The sequence below is a fragment of the Ictidomys tridecemlineatus genome, unplaced genomic scaffold, assembly GCF_052094955.1.
Source record: "Ictidomys tridecemlineatus isolate mIctTri1 unplaced genomic scaffold, mIctTri1.hap1 Scaffold_42, whole genome shotgun sequence".
Taxonomy (NCBI): Eukaryota; Metazoa; Chordata; class Mammalia; order Rodentia; family Sciuridae; genus Ictidomys; species Ictidomys tridecemlineatus.
In genome coordinates this window covers 2,531,615-2,557,211 of record NW_027522720.1, presented here as the reverse complement: position 1 = coordinate 2,557,211, position 25,597 = coordinate 2,531,615, and the positions used below count along the sequence as shown (strand labels likewise).

Here is a 25,597-nt window from a genome sequence, read left to right as displayed (position 1 = left end):
TATCTAGCAGTTGAGTGGTGCTGAAAAGGGTGGAATGAATATGGTGGAATAAAGGCTACCAGGAACAGTTACCTTAGATTATTGTGATTTGCCTGTTGTCACATCTTCTACCGTTATCCAGTTTCCAAAAAAGAAGAATATATTTTGTACTTAACTAGGAGATGGATAATATGTGCCATTGATCCAAAAATATAGTACTTGGGATCATTGATTTTTAACAGAAAAGTCATTCTTGGAATTAGTTCAAGTTGTTCCTCATGTATGCATCATTTATATTAAATCATATAAATTAGTTGCTCTAAATTGGTGAGGCCAATTTGGAAAGCAGTATGGAGATTCCTGGGAAAGCTGGGAATGGATCCACCATTTGACCCAGCTATTGCACTTCTCGGACTATTCCCTGAGGATCTTAAAAGAGTGTACTATAGGGATACTGCCACATCAATGATCATAGCGGCACAATTCACAATAGCTATACTGTGGAACCAACCTAGATGCCCTTCAATAGATGAGTGGATAAAAAAAATGTGGCATCTATACACAATGGAGTATTACGCAGCACTAAAAATGACAAAATCATAGAATTTGCAGGGAAATGGATGGCATTAGAGCAGATTATGCTAAGTGAAGCTAGCCAATCCTTAAAAAACAAATGCCAAATGTCTTCTTTGATATAAAGAGAGCAACTAAGAACAGAACAGGGAGGAAGAGTATGAGGAAAAGATTAATATTAAACAAAGACGAGTGGGGGGAGAGAAAGGGGGAGAGAAGGGAAAGCATATAGAAATGGTAGGAGACCCTCAATGTTATACAGAATTACATATAAGAGGTTGTGAGGGGAAATGGGGAGGGAAACAAGGGAGAGAATTGAACAACAGCAGAGGAGGTAGAGAGGGAAGATGGGAGGGGAGGGGAGGGGGGATAGTAGGGGATAAGAAAGGTAGCAGAATACAACAGTCACTAATATGCCATTATGTAAAAGTGTGAGTGTGTAACCGATGAGATTCTGCAATTTGTATTTGGGGTAAAAATGGGAGTTCATAACCCAATTGAGTCAAATGTATGAAAGATGATATGTCATGAGATTTGTAATGTTTTGAACAACCAATAAAAAAAGAATCTTTAAAAAAATTAGTTGCTCTAAAGAAATGCAAATCAAAGTTCCTTTTATGAATGTGAAAATCACAGGAAAGCATCTGTACAGGTAAATAGCATTCTTATGAGTAACACTTGCTCTCAATGTATTGCAGGATAGTGTTCAGTTAAAGGACCTATGGAAATAAATCTGCCATCACAGTAGTGGAATGGAGTTTCAGGATCACCGGTACTGGCTGAGAACCCATCCCAGTTGCATTGTAGGAAAGGAATTGGTTAACTGGCTAATCCGAAATGGTCATATTGCTACCAGGTATTGTGATCTTAAGAAAGAGGTTTTGATATTATTTGTTAATTTATTTTAAATGAGGACATATATTTGAAGATATAGGGATAACATTTCTTTGTAGATTCCCTTTTTTAATGTATTTGATGGTTTGGGGGAACTAATTAGTCAACCTTCCTTCCATCTGGTTTTCACCAGTAGAGAATAGTTGGAAGGAGCCAAATATGGGGGGGTCAAAGTTTATCTTATTAAAAGTAGAAGCATGTGGTAATTCCTCAAACTTAGAACTCTTTAGTAAAGCAAGATTGGAGAACTTAGCTAGATTCTAAGGTTAAAAGATTCTTCTGTTACTGTTCTCCAATCTAGACATTATAACCTGTGTTGAGAATTGGATTTATAAGCCATGTCTGGAGGATCACAAATCAAAAGAATAACAGAAAGGGCCTAAAACCTTTCAAACTAACAAACATATTCCCGTAGGTTTTACAACTTGCTCAGATGAGCTGCTTCTCCTCTTATGAGAAGAAACAAATGTTTAAATAAGTAAAGAGAGAAATAACTTTAAACAGGGAAGAACTGGATTCCAATTTTTTGCTATATCTCTTTAGTTTTGTGCCTTTAGTAAAATTATTCAATCTTTTTATGACTTGAGCCCTTTATTTCCAACATGGGAGAAATATTTTGGTCCTGTGAATAAACTTTGGGAAAGAAATAAATGTTGATTAAGTGTTTTATAAACTGAAATGCCCCTAATAAAATGTTTCTTTCATACACAGATAAACACATACATACATTTTATATCTATATCTGTAATATTTACTGTTTTTTCATCAAGACTGTAAGTTCTTTGTAGGAGGCATGCTGTTTTTAGCATGTTTTTACTCTTCCATTAAGGAGAGAGGTGTGTGCATGCATTGAGTATTTCCTGTAATTAAAATAAGGTTTTTAGGACTGCCTTACCATAGGTTCTCATCCTTTACTATGGTATCTAGAGGAATTTTTTAATTTACATCCAGTCTCCCCAGTCTCTCTTTATCTGTCCAAGGATAATTTGAAATTCGAACTCTGAACTGGAAAAAAAAAAGATTATGTCTTATACTATAAAATTATTCTAGGCACCCAAGGAAACTCAAGAAAAATCCCATGTGTCCATCCAAATCTAAAAGAATGAAAAAGAATTATAATATTGGATGAAGTCTCTTGCCTTCCTCTGGTCAGGCTCCTGACTTCTATGAAGTAAGAACAGGGATCCTCTGGGTCAAATGAGTTGTTGCAAGCCCTCCAGGAACTAGCACACAGGTGTATGGCTTTTCTCATGAGTCCAGTACGCATAAAGAATCTACCCCTGGCAGGCAGGAGGCCTCTAATTTGAGAAGCAGAGCAGTATTAAGTAGAGGCCCATTTGATCTATCCTGTTTCTCAGGAAGGGTGTCCAGGCCACCATGACATTTGGCATATGATGGGCATGAGAGCTTACTTTGCACACCATCTTAGACTGCTCCCCCTATGAAAACCCCCAGCCAGAATGTTATAATGAGTGTCTGTATGGAAGAAGACAAGGGCCATGTGGGAGTGTTTCTGTTAGAATAGTGGTCTTTTGTGTGGTGGTTGGAAAAGATGACTGGGTCCACCTCAGCTTGAACTCTGGTGTGATGCCATTAGAGACTGAGTTCTGGAACTGATCTCAGAGAACTCTTGCCATGAATCGTGTTGGGATTTTCCAAGGCCAGGCATTAGAGGAGTCTTTGGAAACTGAGATCTAGGCTGAGGGTGGCTTTCTCCAGAGCGCTGGGAATCTCAGCCAGGATTTCACATGATTTTGCTGTTAAAGCCTTTTCAGCTCTAGTTGAATAACTTCTAAGAAGAACTGTACATAATCTAGACATGTTTTAGGAAACTAAGTAGCTGTCTGAGGTAATGTATGAATTATTCATATTAAGACTGCACTATATTTATGTATTCTTTATGAAGTGATTAGCTTTGATGAAGATATGTGCAATCAAATTATATAAGTATTATTTTCTCAATATGTGTAATATTTCTCAATGGTTTTTTTTGTTTTTGTTTTTGTTTGGAAGTAGTGAGGATTGAAGCCATATCCCCAGAACTTTTTATTTTTATTTTTTGTTTTTATTTGTTGAAGCTGGCCTCAAAGTTGTGATCTTCTATCCTCCCAAGTAGCTGGTATTACTAAAGGTGCAACCCACTGTACCAAGTAGAGAATTCTCGGGATAGGTAAGTATTCATTAGACATCACCTAATGAGCTATGCAGGGTGATATATCCTTTTAATTCCAGAGTGGCATAAGGATTGAAGGTTGGAAGCCAGGATGGGCAACTATCTCAATATTAAACAACAACAACAAAAAAAAAAAAACTGGGGATGCAGGTCAGAGGTAGAACACTCTTGGGTTGTTTTCAGTGCTGACAGCAAAATCAAAGTACTACACAAAAAAGAAAATCACCAAATAAATTTCTTGCCTATGTGCCTAAAATGTATATACAATAATTATTCTGACATATATTTAATATTTTTACTAAAACAATTAGGTGAAATAAGTGTAAACAAGTTGTCTGAAGCAACACAATCTAAAGAAGTAAATTAGGCCAGGTGTGCCTGTAATCCTAGCAGCTCAAAAGGCTAAGGCAGGATGATTACAAGTTCAAACCCAGCCTCCACAATGGTGAGGCACCAAGCAAATTAGTGAGACTATTTTTGTTAGTAAAAGTCAAAATAGGGCTGAAGATGTGGCTCATTAATTGATTGCTACTGAGTTTAATCCCCAGACCTCCCCCAAAAGAAAGCAAGTACAAAATAGTCAAGCAGAAAATTCATTTGCTTCTTAAAAATGTTTGAGAAGAAAATTTCAGTTAACAATATTTGTTGGAATCACACCTGAAAAATCAAAAGCAATCTGAAAGTAGATGAAAGTGCTCAGATGATAGCTGAAATCATTGGAAATTAGTAGCACTTGTGGAGGAGAATGAGATTGGATGGTTCCAGAAAATCTCCTTCTCCCACATGCCTCTTTGGTAGTCCCCCCTGCTTTTAAAAAATTAAAGGAAAGTGTGTGGGAACTTGAAGTGAGAAAAGAAACTCATTGATTAGTTTTGATTCTTATTTAAGGACAAAATAGTAAAGGTTGGAGAGTTGAATGACTTGTATCAGAGCACACCACGCAGCCGACAGGTCTGCAGTCAGATTCACACCCAGGACTGTGGGTCTCTGAAGGTGGCTCTGCCTTCAGGGAGGTGGGCACTGGCACTGGCTGAGTGCCCTCCCAGGACACGCTGCTTGTGGTAGGGCATGGGCTGGATTTGGCAGGCAGGCAGGTGGGATTGGTGAAGCAGGGGTGCCTTCAGGGTTGCAGCTTTGAGGTGGAGTCTGTCCCTACATGTGGGGTTTCAACGGGGGTGCCTCTGAAGTTGGCAACAGAACCGCCTCCGGCCTTTCCTCTAAGAAGAAAGGCTGTCCCTGTCTTTCTGGGCCTGTGCTCATCCTGCACAGCTCCCCATGGCCTCGGGCTGCTCCTTCACCGAATACCCTACCCTGGGCCGGGTGCACCAGGCAGGAGTGGGGGCTGACAGGAGCTGCACAGACCTGCCTCCTCCTCAAGGACAAAGAGCAGCTGCTCTCCCTCCTCTGCAAGCTCCTCCCTCTGCAGGATGAGTGCCTGAGAAGGAAATGCCAGCCCAGCGCCAGGCTCTGCACTCAGTACCTGCAATTTGCACAGGGGGAGTTCAGCTATTTCAGACAGCTGAGGTGCTCCTGATACCTGAGCAGAGGGAACATGCAGATGCCTCCTTTCCTCCTCCCATGCCACCCCCAGAATCCAGGGCACAGGGCAGGGTGAACTTCCGATGAAGGTGACATTGGTTTAAAATAGAAAAATGGTGCTAGTAATTTTAAAGGCTGGACAGATAATTGGAGAATCCAAAAGACAAATGCAATACGAACATCTCAGCAGTGCCCAGCAGAGGTCTTCCTGGCCAGGGCTGCCTGGCCTCGAGGGGCACAGAGGGCTCCCAAGACCCTGTTGGAATGTGGATTCTGATTAGGTGCAGGTCTGGGGTAAGGCTGGCATTTTGAAATGAAGATTCTATTTTTTGTCCCTGGAGTCATAGCGGGTCCTAAGGGGGCCTTCTTCTCTTGGGCAAGTCCACTCTGCACAGCTGAGGGCAGCAGTCATTCAGGGTCCAGCTGTGGTCAGGGCCTGAGTCCCTGTGCCTGCCCCACCCACCTCTAAGAGACAAGCTCCACAGACCCCGGCAGCAGGCCGGTCCTGCACATTGAGCACTGCAGGGCTTCGGGGGAGCTCATTCTGGAAACACCCCGACGTCTCCTGGGCAAACTGTCTAGAATCAGTGCTCAGTGTCCCCAGAACCAATGGTGCCTTTGGTGGAGACCTGGACTGGGACCTGGAAAATTGACCCATAGCCTGCCCAGCCCCAGGGCCCTGGGGCCTGTGGCCTTGCAAGATTAGGACACTGATGACCCTGTAGCTCCAGCCCCAGATGCAAGATTTCTAATTATTTTTCCAATAATTTGTGGTTGATGCCCTGTTAGCCAGCACCATGACAGCCACGTTGTGGGTGACTGAGCTCCCCAGAAAATCCCACAGGCACTGAATTTCATCACTAGAGGAAATGTTCTGCTGCATTTTATTTCCTCTCTGTAATATTTCTGTTCCGGGACCCTGAAAGGGAAGATATTGAAAATATTAGTTCTCAGCAAGATGCCGCATCGTGAGAAACACAGAATGGGCCAGTCCAGTGTCTGCTGATCTTTCAGCCCTGTCCCTCCTCTAGGTCCCTGGGCAGGGACTGCACTCAGTTTGACACACAGAGGGACAGACTTGGGGCCGGTGTCTGCAGGCTGGCTCACCACACGGCCACCCACAGCTCTGATGCTTGTGGAGGCTGCTGCCCGCAGCAGCACCTTAGAACCTTCCAGCAGCCTTGGTGGTAGGCGTGGCTACTACAGCTTTCCACTTGAACTTGATGAACTGGAGCTGGCCTTGGCCACCCTGGGAACAGGCCTCCCTGTCTTATTCACACCCCCTGGCCAGGATGGGGCACAAGCAGTCCATCTGGTTCCCATGGGGACTCTCTCCCATGCTGGCTGCACCAGCTCCCCTGGGCGGTGACAGCCCAGGCACTTCCACACCCTCCAGTGGAGAAGAAAACCCGCCTGAGCCAGGAGCAAGGAGAGGCTTTTGGTTTTAGTCTCAGACTTGCTTTGAAGGAATCTCTGGTAAGGACAGACCTGTAGTGGCACCTGACTGTCCTCATGGTGGGTGTTTTTTTGTTTTTTTTTTTTTACTGTTTAAGTGTCCCCTGGCCTATGATCACCAGGAATGTGGGCAGCCACTCATACTTCATGGCTGGAAGGATGGGGACATGGGCAAGGGTGGGAGCAAAGCAGAGCTCTGAGTGGGGGAGCAACTGCCCAGGGCTGTGCTGCACACAGAGGTGAAACAGACTGCAGTCAGTGTGGCATCAGGAAATCAGAGCCCACCGGGGGCTGTGAGCCCACTACAGAGGCTGCCCATCACGTGAAGGTCTCTGGGAGCTGTGAAAATGTTCAAGGCAGAAGTGATGGCACTATTGTCCTTGTAGGCATGAACTTCAACTGCCAGGGGTACATACACCCCAGAGCGGACAATGTCTCTGCACAAGAGGTACAAGAGCCTCTCACCCAATGTCCAGCTCCCACCTCCTATCTGCAGAGCCCTCCGCTATGGAGGGTACCTGGATACCAATTTCTCAGCCTCTTTCCTAGGAGACATTGTCAATCAAACAGGAGAGCCACCTGGAGCCCCAGGACCATCTCGGCACCCCAAGAGAAAGAACCTGGGACTCCTCTCAGAGACGTCAACCTGACTTCCTGGAACATCTGACCAAGCTTCACAATTGTGCGCTTTGTCAGCAGGGTGAATACACCACACCAATCCAGAGACACACCTGTGGTGGCCCAGGTAGCGAGCTCACCTCCACAGCCGCCGTGGCTCCAGAGGTGGGCATGGCAGGGTGGGCACGGCAGGGTGGGCATGGCAGCAACTGAAGTCTGAGAAGCTCGGGGCTGAGCTACTCTGGTAGCAAAGTCGCCCTGGTCCCTGGTGCGTCCAGGAGCAGCAGCTGCCACAAGAAGTGAAGCCCACTGGGTGACAAGCCCTTCTTTATATGGCCAACGTGGCTCTGGAGCGATGGGGCAGGCAACAGGCTGGCAAGGTGGCTGTCGCTCCAGAGGGCTCCTGAGCCACGGCCAAGGTGGAATGAATAGCTTTAACTAAAGTCTCAGAATAATCAGGACAATCAGTGACACTCCCCAGGGAGCACTGGCAGTGACCAGCAGGGGAGGAGCTGGCCCTGCAAGGGAGGCCAGGCAGGTGAGCAGGGAGAGCAAAGGCCCAGCACACAGGATAGGTAGCATGGCCCTCCCTGTGGGCACTGACGTCCAGCCTGGGTCTGCTGACCCTCTCCAAGGTAAGGGAAAGGGTGGGCATGTGCTCTTTGAAAGATGGATTGCAGGGTGACCTGCTCCAGTCTGAATTTCAGTTTTATTTTTGCAGAAACCTTGGAAAAAGCAGTCGTGTCTCTGTCTTGGTTTCCTGAACCACAGCATGGGGTGAGAGCTTTTCCTGATGCCTGTTAGGGTTAGGATTGGATGAGAGAGTGGACTGTGGGTCAGCATAAACTTCTGTGGACAGGTGAGATGCCATTCCCAAACCAATGTGTGCTTTCTTGGGTTGGCACTTCTTGTACAGCAGGGGTGTCACATCTAAGGCTGAAGATGGCACTGCCTGGGTATCTTCAGGGGCTATTGGCACCCACCTGGTCTCGGAGACTTCAGGGTCACTGGACATAACTCAGGGCAGCTGCTTCTTTTTACAGATCGGGAAATGGGGCCAGGACAGTGAAGGAGACCACAGCCCGGTGGCTCACAGGTGGGGGCTCTCCCTCCATGACACACCTGTGTCCCCCTGAAGGCTCCTTTCCCTGCTGTGCCAGGACGACCCAACAGCTAGACACACGCCCTCGTGGCAATCCCTGTCCTCCTGTGGCCCTCCTGGGCTGACCGTCTCCCTACAGAACAAGGTCGTGTTGTGAGTAGCAAAAACCACTCCACACAAATGCTACAGGCACTTGCTGGGGCGAGAGTCCAGGGAAGTGAGAGACCCAGGGCTAGAGGGGAATTATGGTGGAGAGCACACTGCTCTCAGATAGATGCAAACCACTGGCCTGAACCCAGTGCAGCTGCACCTCCTCACCTCCCTCTGTCTGCAGGAGGCGACCTGTGGTGATACCTGCTGCCCGTAGCTCTTCTTCTGCCCACCTCTAGGGACCACCGAAGTGCGATGGGTCCATGTGTCCAGATCATGCTGACTTTTAAGGACCAGGGCCTGATGGGCAGACGCAGAGCAGAGAGGTCTCCGAGGAGAGAGAAGCAGGAACCAACAGAAAGCATGACCCATTTAGATTGTGGGAAGGAAGATGCTGTGTAGGAGGGACCTTGAGGGTGCTCTGAGCTGAGTAAATCAGGCCAGCAGGGCAGAGGCTGGTTCTTAGGCAGAAGTCCGCCGGGCTGAGGAGGGGCTGGTGGCAGTGCACCAGGAGGGTCTTCACAGCTGCCACACAGCAGGAGCCGCGCAGGGTCCATGGGACAGGGTGCCTCTTCGATGGTCGCAGCAACAAAGCTGAAACTGCAGAGCAGCGTCCACACTGGGAACAGAGGATCATGGGGATGGGCCAGGCCCCCCTACGCGCTCAGCAGCCTTGCAGGTGTCGAGGGAGTGGAGGGACAGACCTCTACCGTTCTTGAGGTCAGTGTGACCCACGTCTTGGTCCCCAGGAAAGATGGTGAGCTGCATGGTGTCCACGCTGAGGTCCTACCTCTCACGACAACCTGTCCTTGTGTGTCCCACCGCCATTTGTGTGGCTCTTGGATCCTCCCAGTCATCTGCGGCTAAGTCCTGTAGTGCCCAATTCTTGTCCTCTCCAGTTTCCTCCTCAATTCGACATGCTGCGGAGGGAAGTGTCCTCCCTTCTTCTGCCCTCGCTCCTGGCCATCTGTCTGGCCATCCCACTGGCCTGCACCCAAGTCTACCCTTGTCCCTCAGCCCCACTTGGGATAATGGGAAAGACCAATGCCTCTGTCCTTGGTCCACTTGTGCCTTCAGCCTTGAGACCCATAGGTCTCCTGAGGTGTCCACCTAAAGCCCTGCTGTCCCTCTACTCAAGAACTCCCTCAGGGATGCCAGTGCCCACCCTCCACACTCTGCAGTCTGGCTTCGGGTTCTCGCCTTTCCACCTGATTGCCAGGACACCCCATCCTCAAGTCTGGTTAGTCGGCCCCGTGCACACCCCTCCTCTGAGCAGCAGCTCAAGCCACACTGGAAGGGCCTGGCCTCTGGGGTGGGCTCTGCCTATCCCTGAAGTTTCACTCACTGGCCACCTTCATAAGGATGTCCTCCGGCCATTCCACCCACGGGCAGCTATTCCTTACAGCTCTGAGGTCAGCACAGACCCAGGAGAGGCAAGGTGAGAACAGAGGCCCTGTGGGGCCCTCCTCCTCACTTCCACCTTCAGTGTTCTGTGAGGGCCTAGGAGAGAGATCCCAGCCTCAGCTGTGCAGGCCACCTCCATGCTGCTCCAAGCCAGAGCTCTGAGGGTGTCAGGGTGGCTGCGGAGTGCAGCATGGGCCTCTCCCCGCTCTGGGTGCAACAGCAGGTGGGACTTAACCTCCCAAAGAGACTCACAAGTTCCCACCTGCTCCTGAAAATGAAGAGAGACAGGGTCCTGCCACATGCAGTCAGCCCCCACCTCCACCCATAGTTCCCTGCTGTCCCTCAGTGCTCAGCCCCCACCTCCACCCATAGTTCCCTGCTGTCCCTCAGTGCTCAGCCCCCACCTCCTCCCAGAGTTCCCCGGTGTCCCTCAGTGATCAGCCCCCACCTCCTCTAATAGTTCCCTGCTGTCCCTAAGTGCTCAGCCCCCACCTCCTCCCAGAGTTCCCCGCTGTCCCTCAGTGGTCAGCCCCCACCTCCTCTAATAGTTCCCTGCTGTCCCTAAGTGCTCAGCCCCCACCTCCTCACATAGTTCCCCGCTGTCCCTCAGTGATCAGCCCCACCTCCACCCATAGTTCCCCGCTGTTCCTCAGCGGTCAGCCCCACTTCCACACATAGTTCCCCACAGTCCCTCAGCGGCCAGCCCCCACCTCAACCATAGTCCCCGACTGTCCATCAGTGGCCAGCACCCACGTCCACCCATAGTTCCCTGCTGTCCCTCAGCGGGGAGCCCACACCTCCACCCATAGTTCCTAGCTGTCTCTCGGCGGTCAGCCCTCACCTCCACCCATAGTTACCTGCTGTCCCTCAGCGGCCAGCTCCCACCTCCACCCAGATTTCCCTGCTGTCCCTTGGTGCTCACCCCCACCTCCACCCATAGTTCCCTGCTGTCCCTGAGCGGCCAGCCCCAACCTCCACCCATAGTTCCCTGCTGTCCCTCAGCGGCCTGGCCACACCTCCAACCATAGTTCCCTGCTGTCCCCAGCGGTCAACCCCCATCTCCATCCATAGTTCCCTACTGTCCCTCAGCAGCCAGCCCCCATCTCCACCCATAGTTCCCTGCTGTCCCTGAGCGGCCAGCCCCAACCTCCACCCATATTACCCTGCTATCCCTCGGAGCTCAGCCCCCACCTCCACCCATAGTTGCCCCCTGTGCCTCAGCGGCCATCCGCCACCTCCACCCATAGTTCCCTGCTTTCCCTCAGCAACCAGCCCCCACCTCCTCCCATATTACCCTGCTGACCCTCGGCGCTCAGCCCCCACCTCCGCACATAGTTGCCCTCTGTGCCTCAGCGGCCATCCTACACCTCCACCCATACTTGCCCGCTGTCCTTCAGCTCTCAGCCCCTGCCTCCTCCCATAGTTCCCCGCTGTCCCTCAATGGTCAGCCCCCACCTGCACCCATAGTTCACAGCTATCCCTCAGCTCTCAGACCCCCACCTCCACCCACAGTTGCCTGCTGTCCCTCTGTGCTCAGCCCCACCTCCACCCACAGTTGCCTGCTGTCCCTCAGCTCTCAGCCCCCACCTCCACCCATAGTTCCCTGCTGTCCTTCTGTGCTCAGCCCCAACCTCCACCCATAGTTCCGTGCTTTCCCTCAGCAGCAAGCCCGCACCTCCACCCATAGTTCCCTGCTGTCCCTCAGCAGCCAGCTCCCACCTCCACCCAGAGTTCCCTGCTGTCCCTCAGCGGTTAGCCCCCACCTCCACCGACAATTCCCTGCTGCCCCTCAGTGGTCTACCCCACCTCCACCCATAGTTCCCCGCTGCCCCTCAGAGGTCTACCCCCACCTCCACCCATAGTTCCCTGATGTCCCTCAGTGGCCAGCCCCCACCTCCACCCTTACTTGCCCGCTCCACCCAGAGTTCCCTGCTGTCCCTCGGTGCTCAGCCTCACTTCCACCCAGAGTTCCCTGCTGTCCCTCGGTGCTCAGCCTCACTTCCACCCAGAGTTCCCTGCTGTCCCTCAGTGTTCAGCCCCAACTCCACCCATAGTTTCCTGCTGTCCCTCAGCGGCCAGGCCAGACCTCCACCCATCGTTCCATACTGTACCTCAGGGGTCAGCCCCACCTCCACCCAGAGTTCCCTGCTGTCCCTCAGCGGTCAACCCCACCTCCACCCATAGTTCTATGCTGTCCCTCGATGCTCAGCCCACAACTCCACCAATAGTTGCCTGCTGTCCCTCCTTGCTCAGCCCCAACCTCCACCCATATTTCCCTGCTGTCCCTCTGTGCTCAGCCCCCACCTCCACCCCATAGTTCCCCGCTGTCCTCAGGGGTCAGCCCCCAACTCCACCCATAGTTCCCCTCTCTCCCTCAGCGGTTCGCCCGCACATCCTCCCATAGTTCCCAGCTGTCCCTCAGCGCTCAGCCCCCACCTCCTCCCATAGTTCCCTGCTCTCCCTCAAAGGTCTGCCCCACCCCCACCCATAGTTCCTTGCTGTCCCTCAGCAGCCAGCCCCCACCTCCACCCATAGTTGCCCGCTGTCCCTCAGCGGCCAGCCCCACCTCCACCCATAGATTCCTACTGTCCATAAGCGGCCAGCCCCCACCTCCACCCATAGTTCCCCACTGCCCCTCAGAGGTCTACCCCCACCTCCACCCATAGTTCCCTGATGTCCCCCAGCAGCCAGCCCCCACCTCCAACCATACTTCCCTGCTGTCCCTCAGCGCTCAGGCCCCACGTCCACCCATAGTTTCCTGCTGTCCCTGAGTGCTCAACCCCCACCTCCACGCATAGTTCCCTGCTGTCCCTCAGTGTTCAGCCCCACCTCCACCTACAGTTCCCTGCTATCCCTCAGCGGTCAGCCCCTACCTCAACCTACAGTTCCCTACTGTCCCTCAGCGGTCAGCCCCCACCTCCACACATACTTCCCTACTGTCCCTCATAGGTCAGCCTCCACCTTCACACATAGTTCCCTGCTGTCCCTAGGTGCTCACCCCTCACCTCCACCCATAGTTCCCTTCTGTCCCTAAGCGGCCAGCTCCCACCTCCACCCATAGTTCCCTGCTGTCCCTAAGCGGAGAGCTCCCACCTCCACCCATAGTTCCCTGCTGTCCCTCGGTGCTCAGCCCCCACCTCCACCCATAGTTGTCTGCTGTCCCTAGGTGCTCAGCCCCCACCTCCACCCATAGTTCCCCCCTGTTGCTCAGGGGTCAGCCCACAACTCCACCCAGAGTTCCCCGCTGTCCCTCAGCAGTCCGCCACCACATCCTTACATAGTTCTCCGCTGTCCCTCAGCGCTCAGTCCCCACCTCCTACCACAGTTGCCTGCTGTCCCACAGCGGTAAGCCAACAACTCCTTGCATAGTTCCCGGCTGTCCCTCAGCGGTCAGCTCCACCTCCACTCATAGTTCCACACTGTCCCTCAGGGGTCATCCCCACTTCCACACAGTTTCCTGCTGTCCCTCAGCTGTCAGCCCCACCTCCACCCATAGTTCCCTGCTGTCCCTCAGCAGCCAGCCCCCACCTCCACCTATAGTTCCCTTCCGTCCCTCAGCGGTCAGCCCCCACCTTCTCCCATAGTTTCCTACTGTACCTCAGAGGCCAGCCCCCAATTCCACCCATAGTTCCCTGCTGTCTCTCTGTGCTCAGCCCCCACCTCTACCCATAGTACCCTGCTGTCCCTCAGTGGCCAGCCTCCCTTCTGTCCCTCAGTGGACAGTCCTCACCTCCACCCATATTTCCCTGCTGTCCCTCAGCGCCCAGCCCCCACCTCCACAAAGAGTTCCCCGCTATCACTCAGCGGTAAGCCCCCAACTCCACCCAGAGTTCCCTGCTGTCCCTCAGCGGCCAGCACCCATAGTTTCTCCCATAGTTCCCTGCTCTCCCTCAGCCGTCTACCACCACCTCCACCTGTCATTCCCTGCTGTCCCACAGCGGTCAGCCCCCACCTCCACCCAGAGTTCCTTGCTGTCCCTCGATGCTCAGCCCCTACCTCTACCGAGTTCCCTGCTGTCCCTCAGTGGCCAGCCCCCACCTCCACCCATAGTTCCCTGCTGTCCCTCAGCGACTAGCCCCCACCTCCACCCAGAGTTCCCTGCTGTCTCTGGGTGCTCAGCCCCCACCGCCACCCATAGTTCCCTGCTGTCCCTCAGTAGCCAGCCCCCACCTCCGCCTATATTTCCCTGCTGTCCCTCAGTGCTAAGCCCGCACCTCCACCCATAGTTCCCTGCTGTCTCTCAGCGGTCTACCCCCACCTCCACCCATAATTCCCTGCTGCCCCTGAGTGGTCTACCCCCACCTCCACCCATAGTTCCCTGCTGTCCCACAGCGGCCAGCCCCCACCTCCACCCATAGTTCCCTGCTGTCCCTCAGCGACCTGCCCCACCTCCACCCATTGTTCCCTGCTGTCCCTCAGTGGCCAGCCCCCACCTCCACCCATAGGTCCCTGCTGTCCCTCAGAGTTCAGCCCCCACCTTCACCCATAGTTTTTTGCTGCACCTCAGTGATCTACCCCCACCTCCATGCATAGTTCCCTGTTGTCTCTCAGCAACCAGCCCCCACCTCCACCCATAGTTTCCTGGTGTGGTGTCCCTCAGTGCTCAGACCCCACCTCCACCCAGAGTTCCCTGCTGTTCCTTGGTGCTCAGCCCCACCTCCACCCATAGTTGCCTGCTGTCCCTCAGTGGCCAGCCACCACCTCCACCCATCGTTCCCTGCTGTCCCTCAGTGGCCAGCCCCCACCTCCACCCAGAGTTTCCTGCTGTCCCTCAGTGTTCAGCCCCCACCTTCTCCCAGAGTTCCCCGCTCTACCTCAGTGGTCATCCCCCACCTCCTCCCAGAGTTCCCTGCTGTCCATCAGTGGTCAGCCTCCATCTCTACCCTGGCTCCATGCAGTGGCCGAGGGGCATCCTGTATTCACACTGACTTCATTAGAACCCTGTACATCGGAACTCTATCTACAGGGATTTTGCCCCAACTTTTCTGACTTTAGAATCTACCCAGGTACTTGTCAGGGTGTTCAGTGGTGACATTCAGGTGAGAGGTGGCATTTTCTTGGGGGGTGGAGTGCCAACATTCACTAGTCTCTGCCTGGCACTTGGCTTATTTCCTGCTCATGACCTTCGTGAATGTCTGCATCCAGATCTTGGTGGGGATATGTCTCCTTGCTAGTGGATAAGGCCCAGGAGCGAGGTCTGGGGCCCCGTGGCACGTGTATTCCAAGCCTAGAAGACATAGCTGAGCTGTCCCTCCCACCCCCACCCGCCCACCTGCCCATACACCTGCTCCCATTTGGGCCCGTGTTCCTCTATGGCCTCCAACATGTGCCTCAGAGGCCAAGGTGCAGAGGACCACCCCCACCTTCTTTCTGACACAGTGCTCCACCCCGTCCCTCCTGCAGTTGCTCTCTGCCTCTTGACAGAGGGGTCATTTGTGTCCAGAGTCCGAGACACTTCCCTCACCTGTGGCTAGCGCTTTTGTTTCTTAATGGCGTCCTTTGAAGAAAGGCCAACTCAGCCCCCTTCTCTCCTCTATGACTCGTATTTTTCATGACTTATTTAAGAAACTTTGCCTAATCCAAGACCACAAAGGTTGGTTTTCTCCTATTTTCCCCCTAATATTCGTAGTTATAAAGTTTTGACCTCTGACTCGTTTGAATGATACCTGTGTGTAGTGTGAGGAAAGGGTCAAAGTTCTTTTTTATCCACACAGATACCCAGATATTTTAGCACCATTTATTTAAAAAGCAATTCTTTTCTCTAAAAATAACCAAGGCACATTTTTCAAAATTCAGCTGAGCTCATAAGCTGATTCGTTTCTGGACTCTTAATTCTGTTCTGCTGACCTGTGTGTCCGTCCTTCTGTAATACTTGCTGTCTCGAACATGCAGTATTTAGAGAAGACTTAAATCAGATAAACTTCTCAGGCTTTGGTCATTTAAAAAACTGAGTATCCTTGGTGTCTTGAATTTCCATATACATTTTAGGATGAGCTCATGAATTTCCACAAAATTCTACATGTATTTTCAAGGATATTGATTAAGTTTATAGGTCAGCCTGGAGAAGAGTTCCATCTTCATGATAATGAGTCTTCCAGTTGGTGGATTCAGGATCTTTCTCCACATATTTTGACACTGTGAAATTTCTTTGTTTATTAGCATCCAGGGCACATGTGATTTACATAGTTTGTTAAATTTATTTCTTAGTACCTTATTTTTATATCATTGTAAATGGGTGTTTTGAATGGTTTTAAGATTAGCATTAAAAAGTAAAATGGATTTTGTGTGTTTCCATAATGTCCTGAAACCTTGTAAAATGCACGTAGTAATTATAGCTTATTTTGTAATTTCCTCAGGATTTCTGTGTAAACATTCATATCACCTATGAAAAAAAAATAAAATATTTCATTTTCAGGCCCAAATTACTTTAGATTTTTCTTGTCATATTTGTACGATGACTTCCAGTGAAACTTTAGATAAAACAGTGAAAGGAGACATTTTGCCTTGCTCCTGACTATAAGCAGAAACCTGCAGGTGTTTTTTCCACTAAATACAGACTTAGCTGTGTTCACAGACTCCTTGCATCAAGGTGAAGGGTCTCTTACTCCTGTGCATGAAGAGCGCCACCTCGAATCTGGGCTTCCTGTGGTCGGGTGTTTCTCTGCATCTCTTGAGAGGATCTGAATCTGATTACAGTAGTGAAGCTTCCCATCAGTCTACCCTCGGGTGGTCACTGAACCTTGCCTTCCTGGATGCGCCCACCTCCTGTGTGTCTGGCACCCTTTTTATATGCGGTCTCCTTGGTTTGCACATACTTTGATAAGAATTTTCACAGCCGTGTTTTTTGAGAATACCAGTATTTACATTTCTTGGGAGTTTTTCCCCTTTGGGGGGACTGAGAGAAAATTGAAGTCCTAGATGTGGGAGTGCTTTCCTTCTCTCGCTTCTTAGAGAGCCTTCACTAGTGGAAGCGTCTGGGCCTGGAGGTGCTTACACGGGCACGCGTGGGTCTAGTTTTAATTCTTATTTAAATGTCCATAGTAGACATAGGTGGCTGGGATTTCTCTGCCTCCTCCAGTCCATCTTATAATTCCTAGTTTTTGAAGAATTTGTCGACTTCATCTAAAGTATCAAAGTTGCAAACATGAATTTTTTCATATAATTTCTTTATTACCATTTAAAAAATGTCCACCAGGTCCGTATTGATGTCGAGCAAAGTCTAATGTGATTTCCTCTTTTAACCAGTCTGAAAATGGCTGATCTTTGCCAGTCCAAGTGACAGCAGTCCAAGTGTCACAGGGGGCTGGTAGTCCCATTGCGGCCATAGGGTGGTTGACATCAGGAGCACTTCTACTCGTCCCCTGCCCTCCCTCTTCATGGTCACCAGCGTCTTCATCTTCCTCTTCCTCACCCAACAGAGCAATGCTGAACTCACAGAGCAATGACAGCAAACTTCAGGCCACATTTAACCGTGAGGCCACAGTCCCAACCGCTGACCTGGAGTGGTCATCGGAACTGTCTGGTTCTACTGTAAGTCTAGACTGTGGCTCTGTGATTTAAATGGGTCTCGTCCCTTTCGTGTCTCCTATTCAGTTGCTGTTTCTTTCGTGTCGAATGTCTCACTGTGTCTTTCTAATTTCTCTGTTGACTATTTAGCTGATTTTCTTTGATGCTGTAAGTGATGTTTCACCTCCAGTTAATACTGACATTCACCCACAACCAAGTGAGAACTTCATGTCAGAGCGTCCTCATTTGTCCACTCCTTAGTGACTTATTGCCATATATATCATATCAATATACATCATAAACCTTAAATGTACTTTATAAACTTTGTTTTAAGTGGTCATGTGTGTTTAATAAATTCAAGAGAATCAAAGAAATACACAACATGTATTAAGCCACTACTGTGTTTCAAAATAAGGTCAAATCAATAAAGTCTGATTTCTACTGCGTATTTACCAGTCCCTGTGTTGGTCACTTCTTTTGTGGATCTGAGGGTTCATCTTGAAGCCTTCACTCTGAAGACCTCTCTGGATGTTTTTATACCGCAGGTCTGCTGCAAGAATTCCATCAGCATTTGTTTATCCAAGATCCTTTTCTGTCTTTGTGTGTAAGAGATTTGTGGGCTATATGATTTTTCTTTAAGTACTTTGAATATTTTATCCCACCCTCCATGCTTCCCACTCTTCTGGAAGAAAACACCCATAAGTCACATTGTTCCTTTCAGAGCATGAATTGTCCTGACGGCTTTCAAGGTGTGCTCTCTGAGGTTTGTGTGGCAGGAGCGTAAGGCGTCCAGACGCATTTCTTCTTCTAGGGCACTTACTTAGAGTGTTATAGATTTGCAAATCGATGGAGAATTCCAGGCACTAGTGCTCTGATTGTTCTATGATTCCCCACTTGTAGGTGTGTTGGAAAGCCTCATCCTGTTCCCAAGACCTGAGAGTCTCTTCAGCTTTACTCCGTCTTTTCCTTGCTCCTAACATTGGATTTTTATGGATCTGTCCTTTTTAAGTGGACTCCTTCGTCCATGTCCATGTGCTGACAGACCTATTCAGCTGATTTTTATTCCACGATGTGCTTTTCAGCTCTGGAATTTGTGGCTTTTTAATATAGTTATGTAGTTTTATACAGTTTTCATGTCTTCATTGGTTTATTATATCACTCACTAATCATGTATTTTTATTGAGTTATGGATCATCTTTGATTATTTGAATGTATGTGTGAGAGCTAATCTTCAGTTACTGACCACTAGCTCCAAGTCAAGGACCACAGGAAGGACCTGGTTTGGGGTGGCCTGTCCTCTCTGTGCCCAGGGTTGATCATTCTTGATTGCAATGGGACACTGTAGATGACACATATGGCAACTTTGGATTTCGTGTTCTTCTGAGGCTGTCTGCCCTGTCTTGCTAGAGCACTAATGTGCCTGCACCAGGGTGGAATATGGTCATCCATGGCCTGCTGGGTTCCTGAGTACTCAGGTTGTCAGCCAGGGGTTTAGCCAGAGGCCATGCTGTGGCTTCTGAACCCGCTCGCCCTCTGCCCTCGGGCCAGCTGTCTCCAGTCCAAGGAGCCTGCAGGGCGCCCAGGCTCTCCAGGGTCTTGCACACCAACGCGTGCCGCCTTCAGCAGAGGAGGTGTGGAGAGCTCTCACTTAGTCCCTCTCCAGCGGCCAGTCCTGCCCACTTTCTCTCCCCATGTCCTTCTGTCTTGCCACCCTAAGCAAATGCACTACCCCTACTATTTAAATTTTCAAGATTTTTTAAAAGAATAACAACTATTTTCTTCCAGGTGCCTTCAGATTATTCTTTCACAAACATCTTATATATAAATTGACTAATACTATGCAGTGAAAATGGGTTCCACAGGGCATCTAAGTACATTTAAGAATACTAATGACATTTTTCTCCATGGGGCACTAGTATGAGTTTCTGAAAGTGTTAGAAGAGCTTTAGACACACTGTGAGGGATGAGCAGCCAGCTTTTGGGATGGCCTTTTTATTCCTTTGTTTCCACCTTTTCTGACTTTCTCTCTGATAATGTGAAGAGATGGTCCACTCACCTCATGGGATGGTTAGTGCAGACTCCTCGGCCTGGTCACACTGACCTCTATCCTCACATCTTCAGGTAAACTCAACAGGTTCCCGGGGATTTTCATCTGTGTTTGAATCTGCCAACGGGGGCCCCGAGTTCAAGGGATCATTAGGAACTGTGTTCCTAGGCATCTGCTTTTCTTATTCCTCAACACATTTTATTTAAGGAAATGAAGAACTGTAGCTCCTAGGGCGTGCGTTGCACCCTTACCTAGGAAGCAGGCCCGGAGAAGCAGGCCCCATGGAGGACAGAGCTGGGAGGCCGGTGAGGGAGCCAGGGTGCAGCCGAGAGGGCCGTCACGCAGGAGAGGGACGTGGCTTCGCAAAGTGGCAGACCGCGGAGCCGGGGTGAGCACCCTTGTCCCACCTACGTGGACAGTGGGGCCGCAGGCCAGGAGGAGCGGCTCAGGGCTCCAGGCCAAGGCAGTGTGGACCGTGAGCAGCTCTCCTTCACCTTCAGCAGCTTGATTCGTGTTTCAGAGAGAAGCTCAGGAAAACTTGTGAGTAGCAGTTGAACTAGGAAACACTGAACCTCTGGCTCAAATCTTCTCTCTGCAGAGCTTCCTGGGAGCACGCCTTCTCTCAGCTCCGTGGACTGACTACATGTGACATTCACCCAGATCTCCTGGTACGGAAGTCCAGGATTGCCCCCCAGGGAGAGAGGGTGCTGGAGGGTGCTAGAGGCTCCCAGAGGACGGAAGGGCCCATGCCTGGGTGGGGCCCGGGAGCCAGGTGGGAAAGCAGGCAGGGCCTCAGGGCCACCAGGTGAGTGTGTCTTCTCCAATGGGTGGATATTTGCACTGGTTGGAGGCAGAGGCACCTGGGAGGCAAAGGCTGCGGGAGGTTAAGAGGAGGCAGTGGGTATCCCTGGGCTCTGCCTGACCGTGAGGCCATCCCTTCCTACCAGCAGTGTTTCCCACAGGACGGCTGCTGGAGGGTTAGAGTGCTGCTTCCTAAATATCACTTGTGCCAAGAAGGTTGCTGCGTCTGTGCTAATTTGGACTTCCTTTCAGATTGGAAATTTCTTGGAAGAAATCACATTTGGGAAGTGACTTGGTTATAAATGGAGTAAGAAACCAAACATCAGCTGTGGGTCATGAAATGGTACTCCTTTATTACTGCACGGAAAGAATCTAGCATTTCTAGAATTTCCAGAATTAGACCTGGCAAGTGTCCTGAATTCATGGCTATAATTTTGAAATGTATGCCTGGATCAAACCCTTTCCAGGTTTAGCTCAGTTGTCCTGACACAGTACCTGGTTATCTGTAGAATTAAGCCCTGAAGGTCTTGACCACACATTCCTAAAACCAAACACCCCAAACCTCAGAACTTGAAATATATCTTTATTCCCTTTTGTGCTCAAAAGGGGAGAAAGCTGAATTCTGTGCTCAGGCCTTCTGTAAATATTTACTGAGCACTTATTCTATTTGTAAATACTTACCAAGCACTTACGACATCTACAAAGACTCACTGAGTACTTACTACATCTATAAGTACTTACTGAGCACTTACTACATTCAAGTCCTGGCTAAACCACTGTGAGAAACAAAGGTGGCCCTGTGGTTCTACAACTGAGGAGGACCTGAATTCAGTCAGCTACCTGGAAATCTGATTGCTTCTTAGACATTCAGTGTCCTATAAATCACTGCTAGGAAGGACAGCACCAATCCTACCCAGGTAGCATCCACACAGATGATGTAGTTTTTAAAAATCTACCCGTGGTCTGCACAGGATTTGCCAGGACTGAGCCAGACTTGGCACAAGTGGGAGTGACAGCATATGGTGCGGGTCCCTCCTTCACCTCTAGATCTCCTTCCTTTTGGCCCTTCCCTTTCCTCTCTAAAGCCCAGGTCCGCTTCCCTCTGCAGGCCCCACCCCAGGGCTCCTGCTACTTGGCCGATTTGGAAGGCAAAGCTCTTGCCAACCCCTTCACTGTGCTTCTGTGCCCTACACTCTTGCTAAGCACGGCCTGAGCTGGGTCACTTAAGCATCTAAAATTTAAGCCCCCTCCTGGGGCCAGAAAGGTGTCCTTTGTTCAGCAGGATTTTGTCTTTGTCCTGCACAGTGCACATTCACTGAGCAAGTAGAACACAAGTGATCACAGCCCATGCCCTCAAGGCAACGCACAGGCCAGTGGCCTGCTCCCAGGTGCCCGCCACCAGCAGGAGCTTTGACAATGGCTTGTCACCTCCACAAGGAGGGTAGCATTTAAACCCACCTATTTTTTCCATTATGTGAAGTCATTTAAGGAGGCTTATTTCTTTTTAATAGCAAAAAGAGACAAATGAATATTTATCCTTTTAAGCATCTTTTGAAAATCAAAATTACTCTTTAATCCCAATTGTGGTTATTAACCAATTATTTCTTTCACATCTCACTTAAATAATTTATTGCAGAACAAACTCAAGGACAATTCTCAGACCCAAGCACTGCTTCAAGTTCACATAATCACAGCAGCCTTGGAACAGCATGCATTCCCAGCCCGAGGGCTCCCGCAAGGCTGCATGGCTTTGCAGGGGCAGCTGCCTACCTGCCCATGGAGGGGACAAGAACCCAGCAGCAAGCCAGGCTGCACCGTGCCAAGTGTAAGTGCCACGTGGTAGGAGCACTCGCAAAACCACCCGTGGGCCTGAGCCGGAGTGTTTGCTCCTGCGCAGGTCTGTGGGCTGGGCTGGTAGCGCTGTGCAGAGGGCGCAGGTCGCAGGGTAAAGAGGCGGACAAGCAGAAGCCGAAGGCTCTGAAGGACAGTTTGGTACTGGCTCCCGACCAGGTTCTGTGGTGGGCAGGCAGCAGAGACCACTTCTGTGGTTGCCCTCCTTTTCTTGACACATGATCAGAGTAAGATATCCATAGATACTATGGCCACTGTGAACCAAGACCATGGATCTCTTGGTATGTCGGAGAGAGGAATTTGCATATTCCTGAAACCCTTAGAATCACTATTTTGTTTGTTGTTGTTGTTGTTGTTGTTTTTAAGGGAGAGAGAGATTGAGGAGGAAAGGTTTTGGAGGAAGCTGATAAGACCCAGCCTGCCCTAACTGGCCTGTGGACCTGTGGCCTGGAAGCAGGGCGCCCACCCCTGGCAGGCTCCAAAGACAGAGGACAGCCTGGGCCACCCATCCACCTCCTGCAGGCCGTTCCCCTTCCCTGGATGGGGCCCTCTAGGGGCCGGCAGCAGGCGCAGGGAAAGGAAGCCTGCTCTTGTGCCAGGCAACCCAGCGGGCTCACAGCTCCTGGGGAAGTGGGAGGAGGCGCATGGGATCTAGAGTGCAGGATTGCCTGGCCCCACAGGGTCCTCTTTTCCAAAGTGTGTTGCTGCCCTTCCTCTGCAGTGGACCTGCACCATGGGCCTGAGAGGACCCAGGAGAAGTCCACAGTGGGCATTTCATGCTGAAAGACACTGTTGATAGATGACTTCACATGAAAACACTTCTCAACACAAAAATGCCAAAATTTATTGAGACCTTGAAGGTAGAGTGTAAAAAAAAAGTTTTATGAATGTGTAAATTTTATATTGAAGACACTCTGGGAGTCAGAATTAATACGGCAGAGCTGACTGACAAATGTGAGCAAGATTATCAAGCAGGTCAAGAATTCTGAACTCCAGTAAGGCATAAAAATCACATTTACAAAATAAAGGTTTGGAAGAATCATTACGTGATCAAGGTGTGTGGTTTTATATGAAGAGACATAGTTTGGAAGACTTCTTTTTGAAGAAGGGCATCCTTGAGCTATAGAATGAAGTCACAGGTGTCCAGCACACATACAGTGGACTTTCATGAGCAGAACACGCCTGCCTTTCCCGGAATTCTCTTCTAGCCCCTTGGGCCCACCGCTGCTGCCTGCTCCAGCGGCAGCCACTGCTCTGACCATGATGCTACCTTGGTTTTTCCTCTTGGAATTCTCACAGTAGAGTCTTGTAGGAGGCAGTTGCTGGGCCTGGCTCTTCATCCTAAGATCTGTCACATTGCTGCTAGAAGTCACAGCTCAGTGGTCCTTGCTGCCTTAGAGCTTCACGTGTAACACTGGCTCAACCACGAGTCCCTGCATGGTCTGCAGCTCCCAGCTGCTGAGACGTTGCTGTTCAATATTCAGTCCACCAATTCCCTGTTTTCCAGAGTGTTACCATTTACAAGATGATGGGCGTCACCATTCCACAACCCCCGGAGCTGACAGTGAATCTCTGTTGCATGTTATCTTTTCAGATGGGGAATTCAGTTTTCCTCTGAAATCTGATGTGCATGTTCCTGATGGTAAAGTCTGGTGCCTTTCACTGTGATCATTGGCCATCTTGGCCTGTGTTTTTTCCCAATGATGTTGTTTTTTTTTTTTTTTTAATTTGGTCAGATGTGTTACATTTTCGGGTGTGAATCTTTTGTTGGATGGGCATGTGGCAAGTATTTTTTCCCTTTCTCTGGGGCTTATCCTTTGGCTCTTTCAATAGTGTTTTTTGATAATCACAAGTACTTAACCTTATTGTGTCCAAATTCTTCAATTTTTTCTCCTTTTTAAGAAATCTCTGCTTACTCCAATCATAAAGATGGTCTATTGTTTCTTCTAAAAACTTTGGCTTTATTTTTCACATTGAGATCTGCAGTGCACCTGCACTTACCTGTGAATTGATAGGGATAATCGGCTTTCCCTGTGGACGGCACATGGCCCCAGACCCTCGCCCTGTGCTGTGCATATGGGGAACAGACTGGCCCCACACAGATCCCACCTGGGGACACACTGGTGCTGGTTGCCTTCAGGGATGTGGCTGTTTTCAGTGTCAGGTCTTGCACACTTGCGTTTGATTTATTTTTGTATGTTTTATACGTGTAGTTATAAATTTTTCCCACTATGCATTTTTTATTTTATGGGAATTTGATTGATTTGTGCAGAGAGTAACCTTGCTAACTTGACTTTTAATTCTAGTAGCTTGCAGAAACTTCTGAACTTTCTAAACTCATAATCATGTCATCTGCAGAGTAATTTAGTTTTAAGACAATAAATACATCAGCCGGATTCTAGGCAAAGAGTGCTGAAAAGTGTGAGATGGAAAGAGTTCACTCTTATCCCTCTACCTGTGTTTCTTTTATAAACTCTTCTTCATTCGGGAAATACAGAGAGCACACAGATACACATGCGCTAAAATCTGCAGGTGTGCCTGGAGTGGAAGAGGACACAGAGTAAAGCTGAAGAGGGGACTTGGGCATTTCCGTTGGCAACTTCTGTGAGCTGTTTGATTGGCAATGCAGTGAGATGCCGCAGGGGAGATGAAGGGGCTCCTGTGCCTGAGATGGCATGTGGTCCACTTTGCATCTGAATTCCTTCCCATCGTCATGAAAAATGTGTATTCAAGAGATTGATCTGCATGAGAATATTATGGCTCTCCTTTCTCAAAGAGGAAATAAAATCATAAACTTTATAGCCATTCTTTTTTTCTGATTATCGTTACTTTTAATTAAAACATCTTTGAGTTTTTTTCCTGATAAGGCGATATGAAGAAAACCTAGGACTAAGGCCCGGGGCAGGTAGCACTTTTCTCAGATATTGACCTTAGGCTCTTGCATCTGGAGCCTGGAATTGCTTGGGGCCAGAGGCACAGTGAGCTAAAGATGCAAGTGGACCAGGGACCACCATGTCCAAGTGCACGTGGACTCGGCTTCTCTCGGGAGATGGAGTGTGCCGCTTGGCCCAGCACTTCAACACAGAGTGCTCGGTGCTGAGACTCCGAGCAGTGGATCAGGGCCCAATCCTGGGCTGGCAGCTCGGCAGACAACTTGGAGGGCCGCTTGCCCCACACTGTTCTCCTGGAGCCTGGTGGCTTTCTCCATAAAAAGTTGATAGAAAAGGAAAGGAGAGGAGGGTAAGGGATGCTGGAGGCACTACAGGAGGACGGCGAGGAAAGGGCAGACATTAAATTTTTTGTTAAGTAAGAAATAGGACCGGAGCAGCTCAATGAAGAGCACTTTCCTGGCACATGCAGCCCGGGCCAACCGCAGCCCTGCAGGTGCACACATGCACACATGTGCACACAGAGAGATGGGCACACATGCACACATACACATGCTCAGGTGCACAGAGACATGCACACACATGCACACGCACAGGTGTACACAGACACACACATG

At 49.8% G+C, this 25,597-nt stretch overlaps 1 protein-coding gene and 1 pseudogene across 10 annotated transcripts; one reads left to right on the top strand and one right to left on the bottom strand.

The window, feature by feature from the left end:
* Positions 1-24,897, top strand: part of LOC110597403 (1-phosphatidylinositol 3-phosphate 5-kinase-like) — a 51,079-nt pseudogene extending 26,182 nt beyond the window's left edge.
* Positions 4,486-13,226, bottom strand: LOC144373527 (uncharacterized). Of its 10 annotated transcripts, none has more exons than XM_078036570.1 (7): positions 13,165-13,226; positions 9,829-9,983; positions 9,274-9,403; positions 8,652-9,083; positions 8,354-8,466; positions 7,345-7,518; positions 6,029-6,077 (listed from the first exon to the last, which is right to left on the bottom strand). In XM_078036570.1, coding segments are annotated over exons 1-7 (1,041 nt in total). In that variant the 5' UTR covers positions 13,167-13,226; the 3' UTR covers positions 6,029-6,042. The 10 variants fall into 10 exon arrangements, with proteins under 10 accessions (XP_077892694.1, XP_077892695.1, XP_077892702.1 ...); XM_078036571.1 differs by having other exon boundaries at positions 7,372-7,518; XM_078036568.1 differs by lacking the exon at positions 8,354-8,466 and having other exon boundaries at positions 4,486-6,077; positions 7,372-7,518.
* Positions 24,898-25,597: the final 700 nt, after the last annotated feature.

What these genes read in the sequence shown, in the direction of transcription:
- LOC144373527 (XM_078036566.1), bottom strand. An exon ending in CATCCTTATGAAGGTGGCCA is followed by an intron (nt 9,404 to 9,828) that starts GTGAGTGAAACT and finishes TTCCCTCCGCAG; the next exon opens with CATGTCGAATTGAGGAGGAA. An exon ending in CCTCCTGCAGACAGAGGGAG is followed by an intron (nt 8,467 to 8,651) that starts GTGAGGAGGTGC and finishes CTTGTTCTGTAG; the next exon opens with GGAGACGGTCAGCCCAGGAG.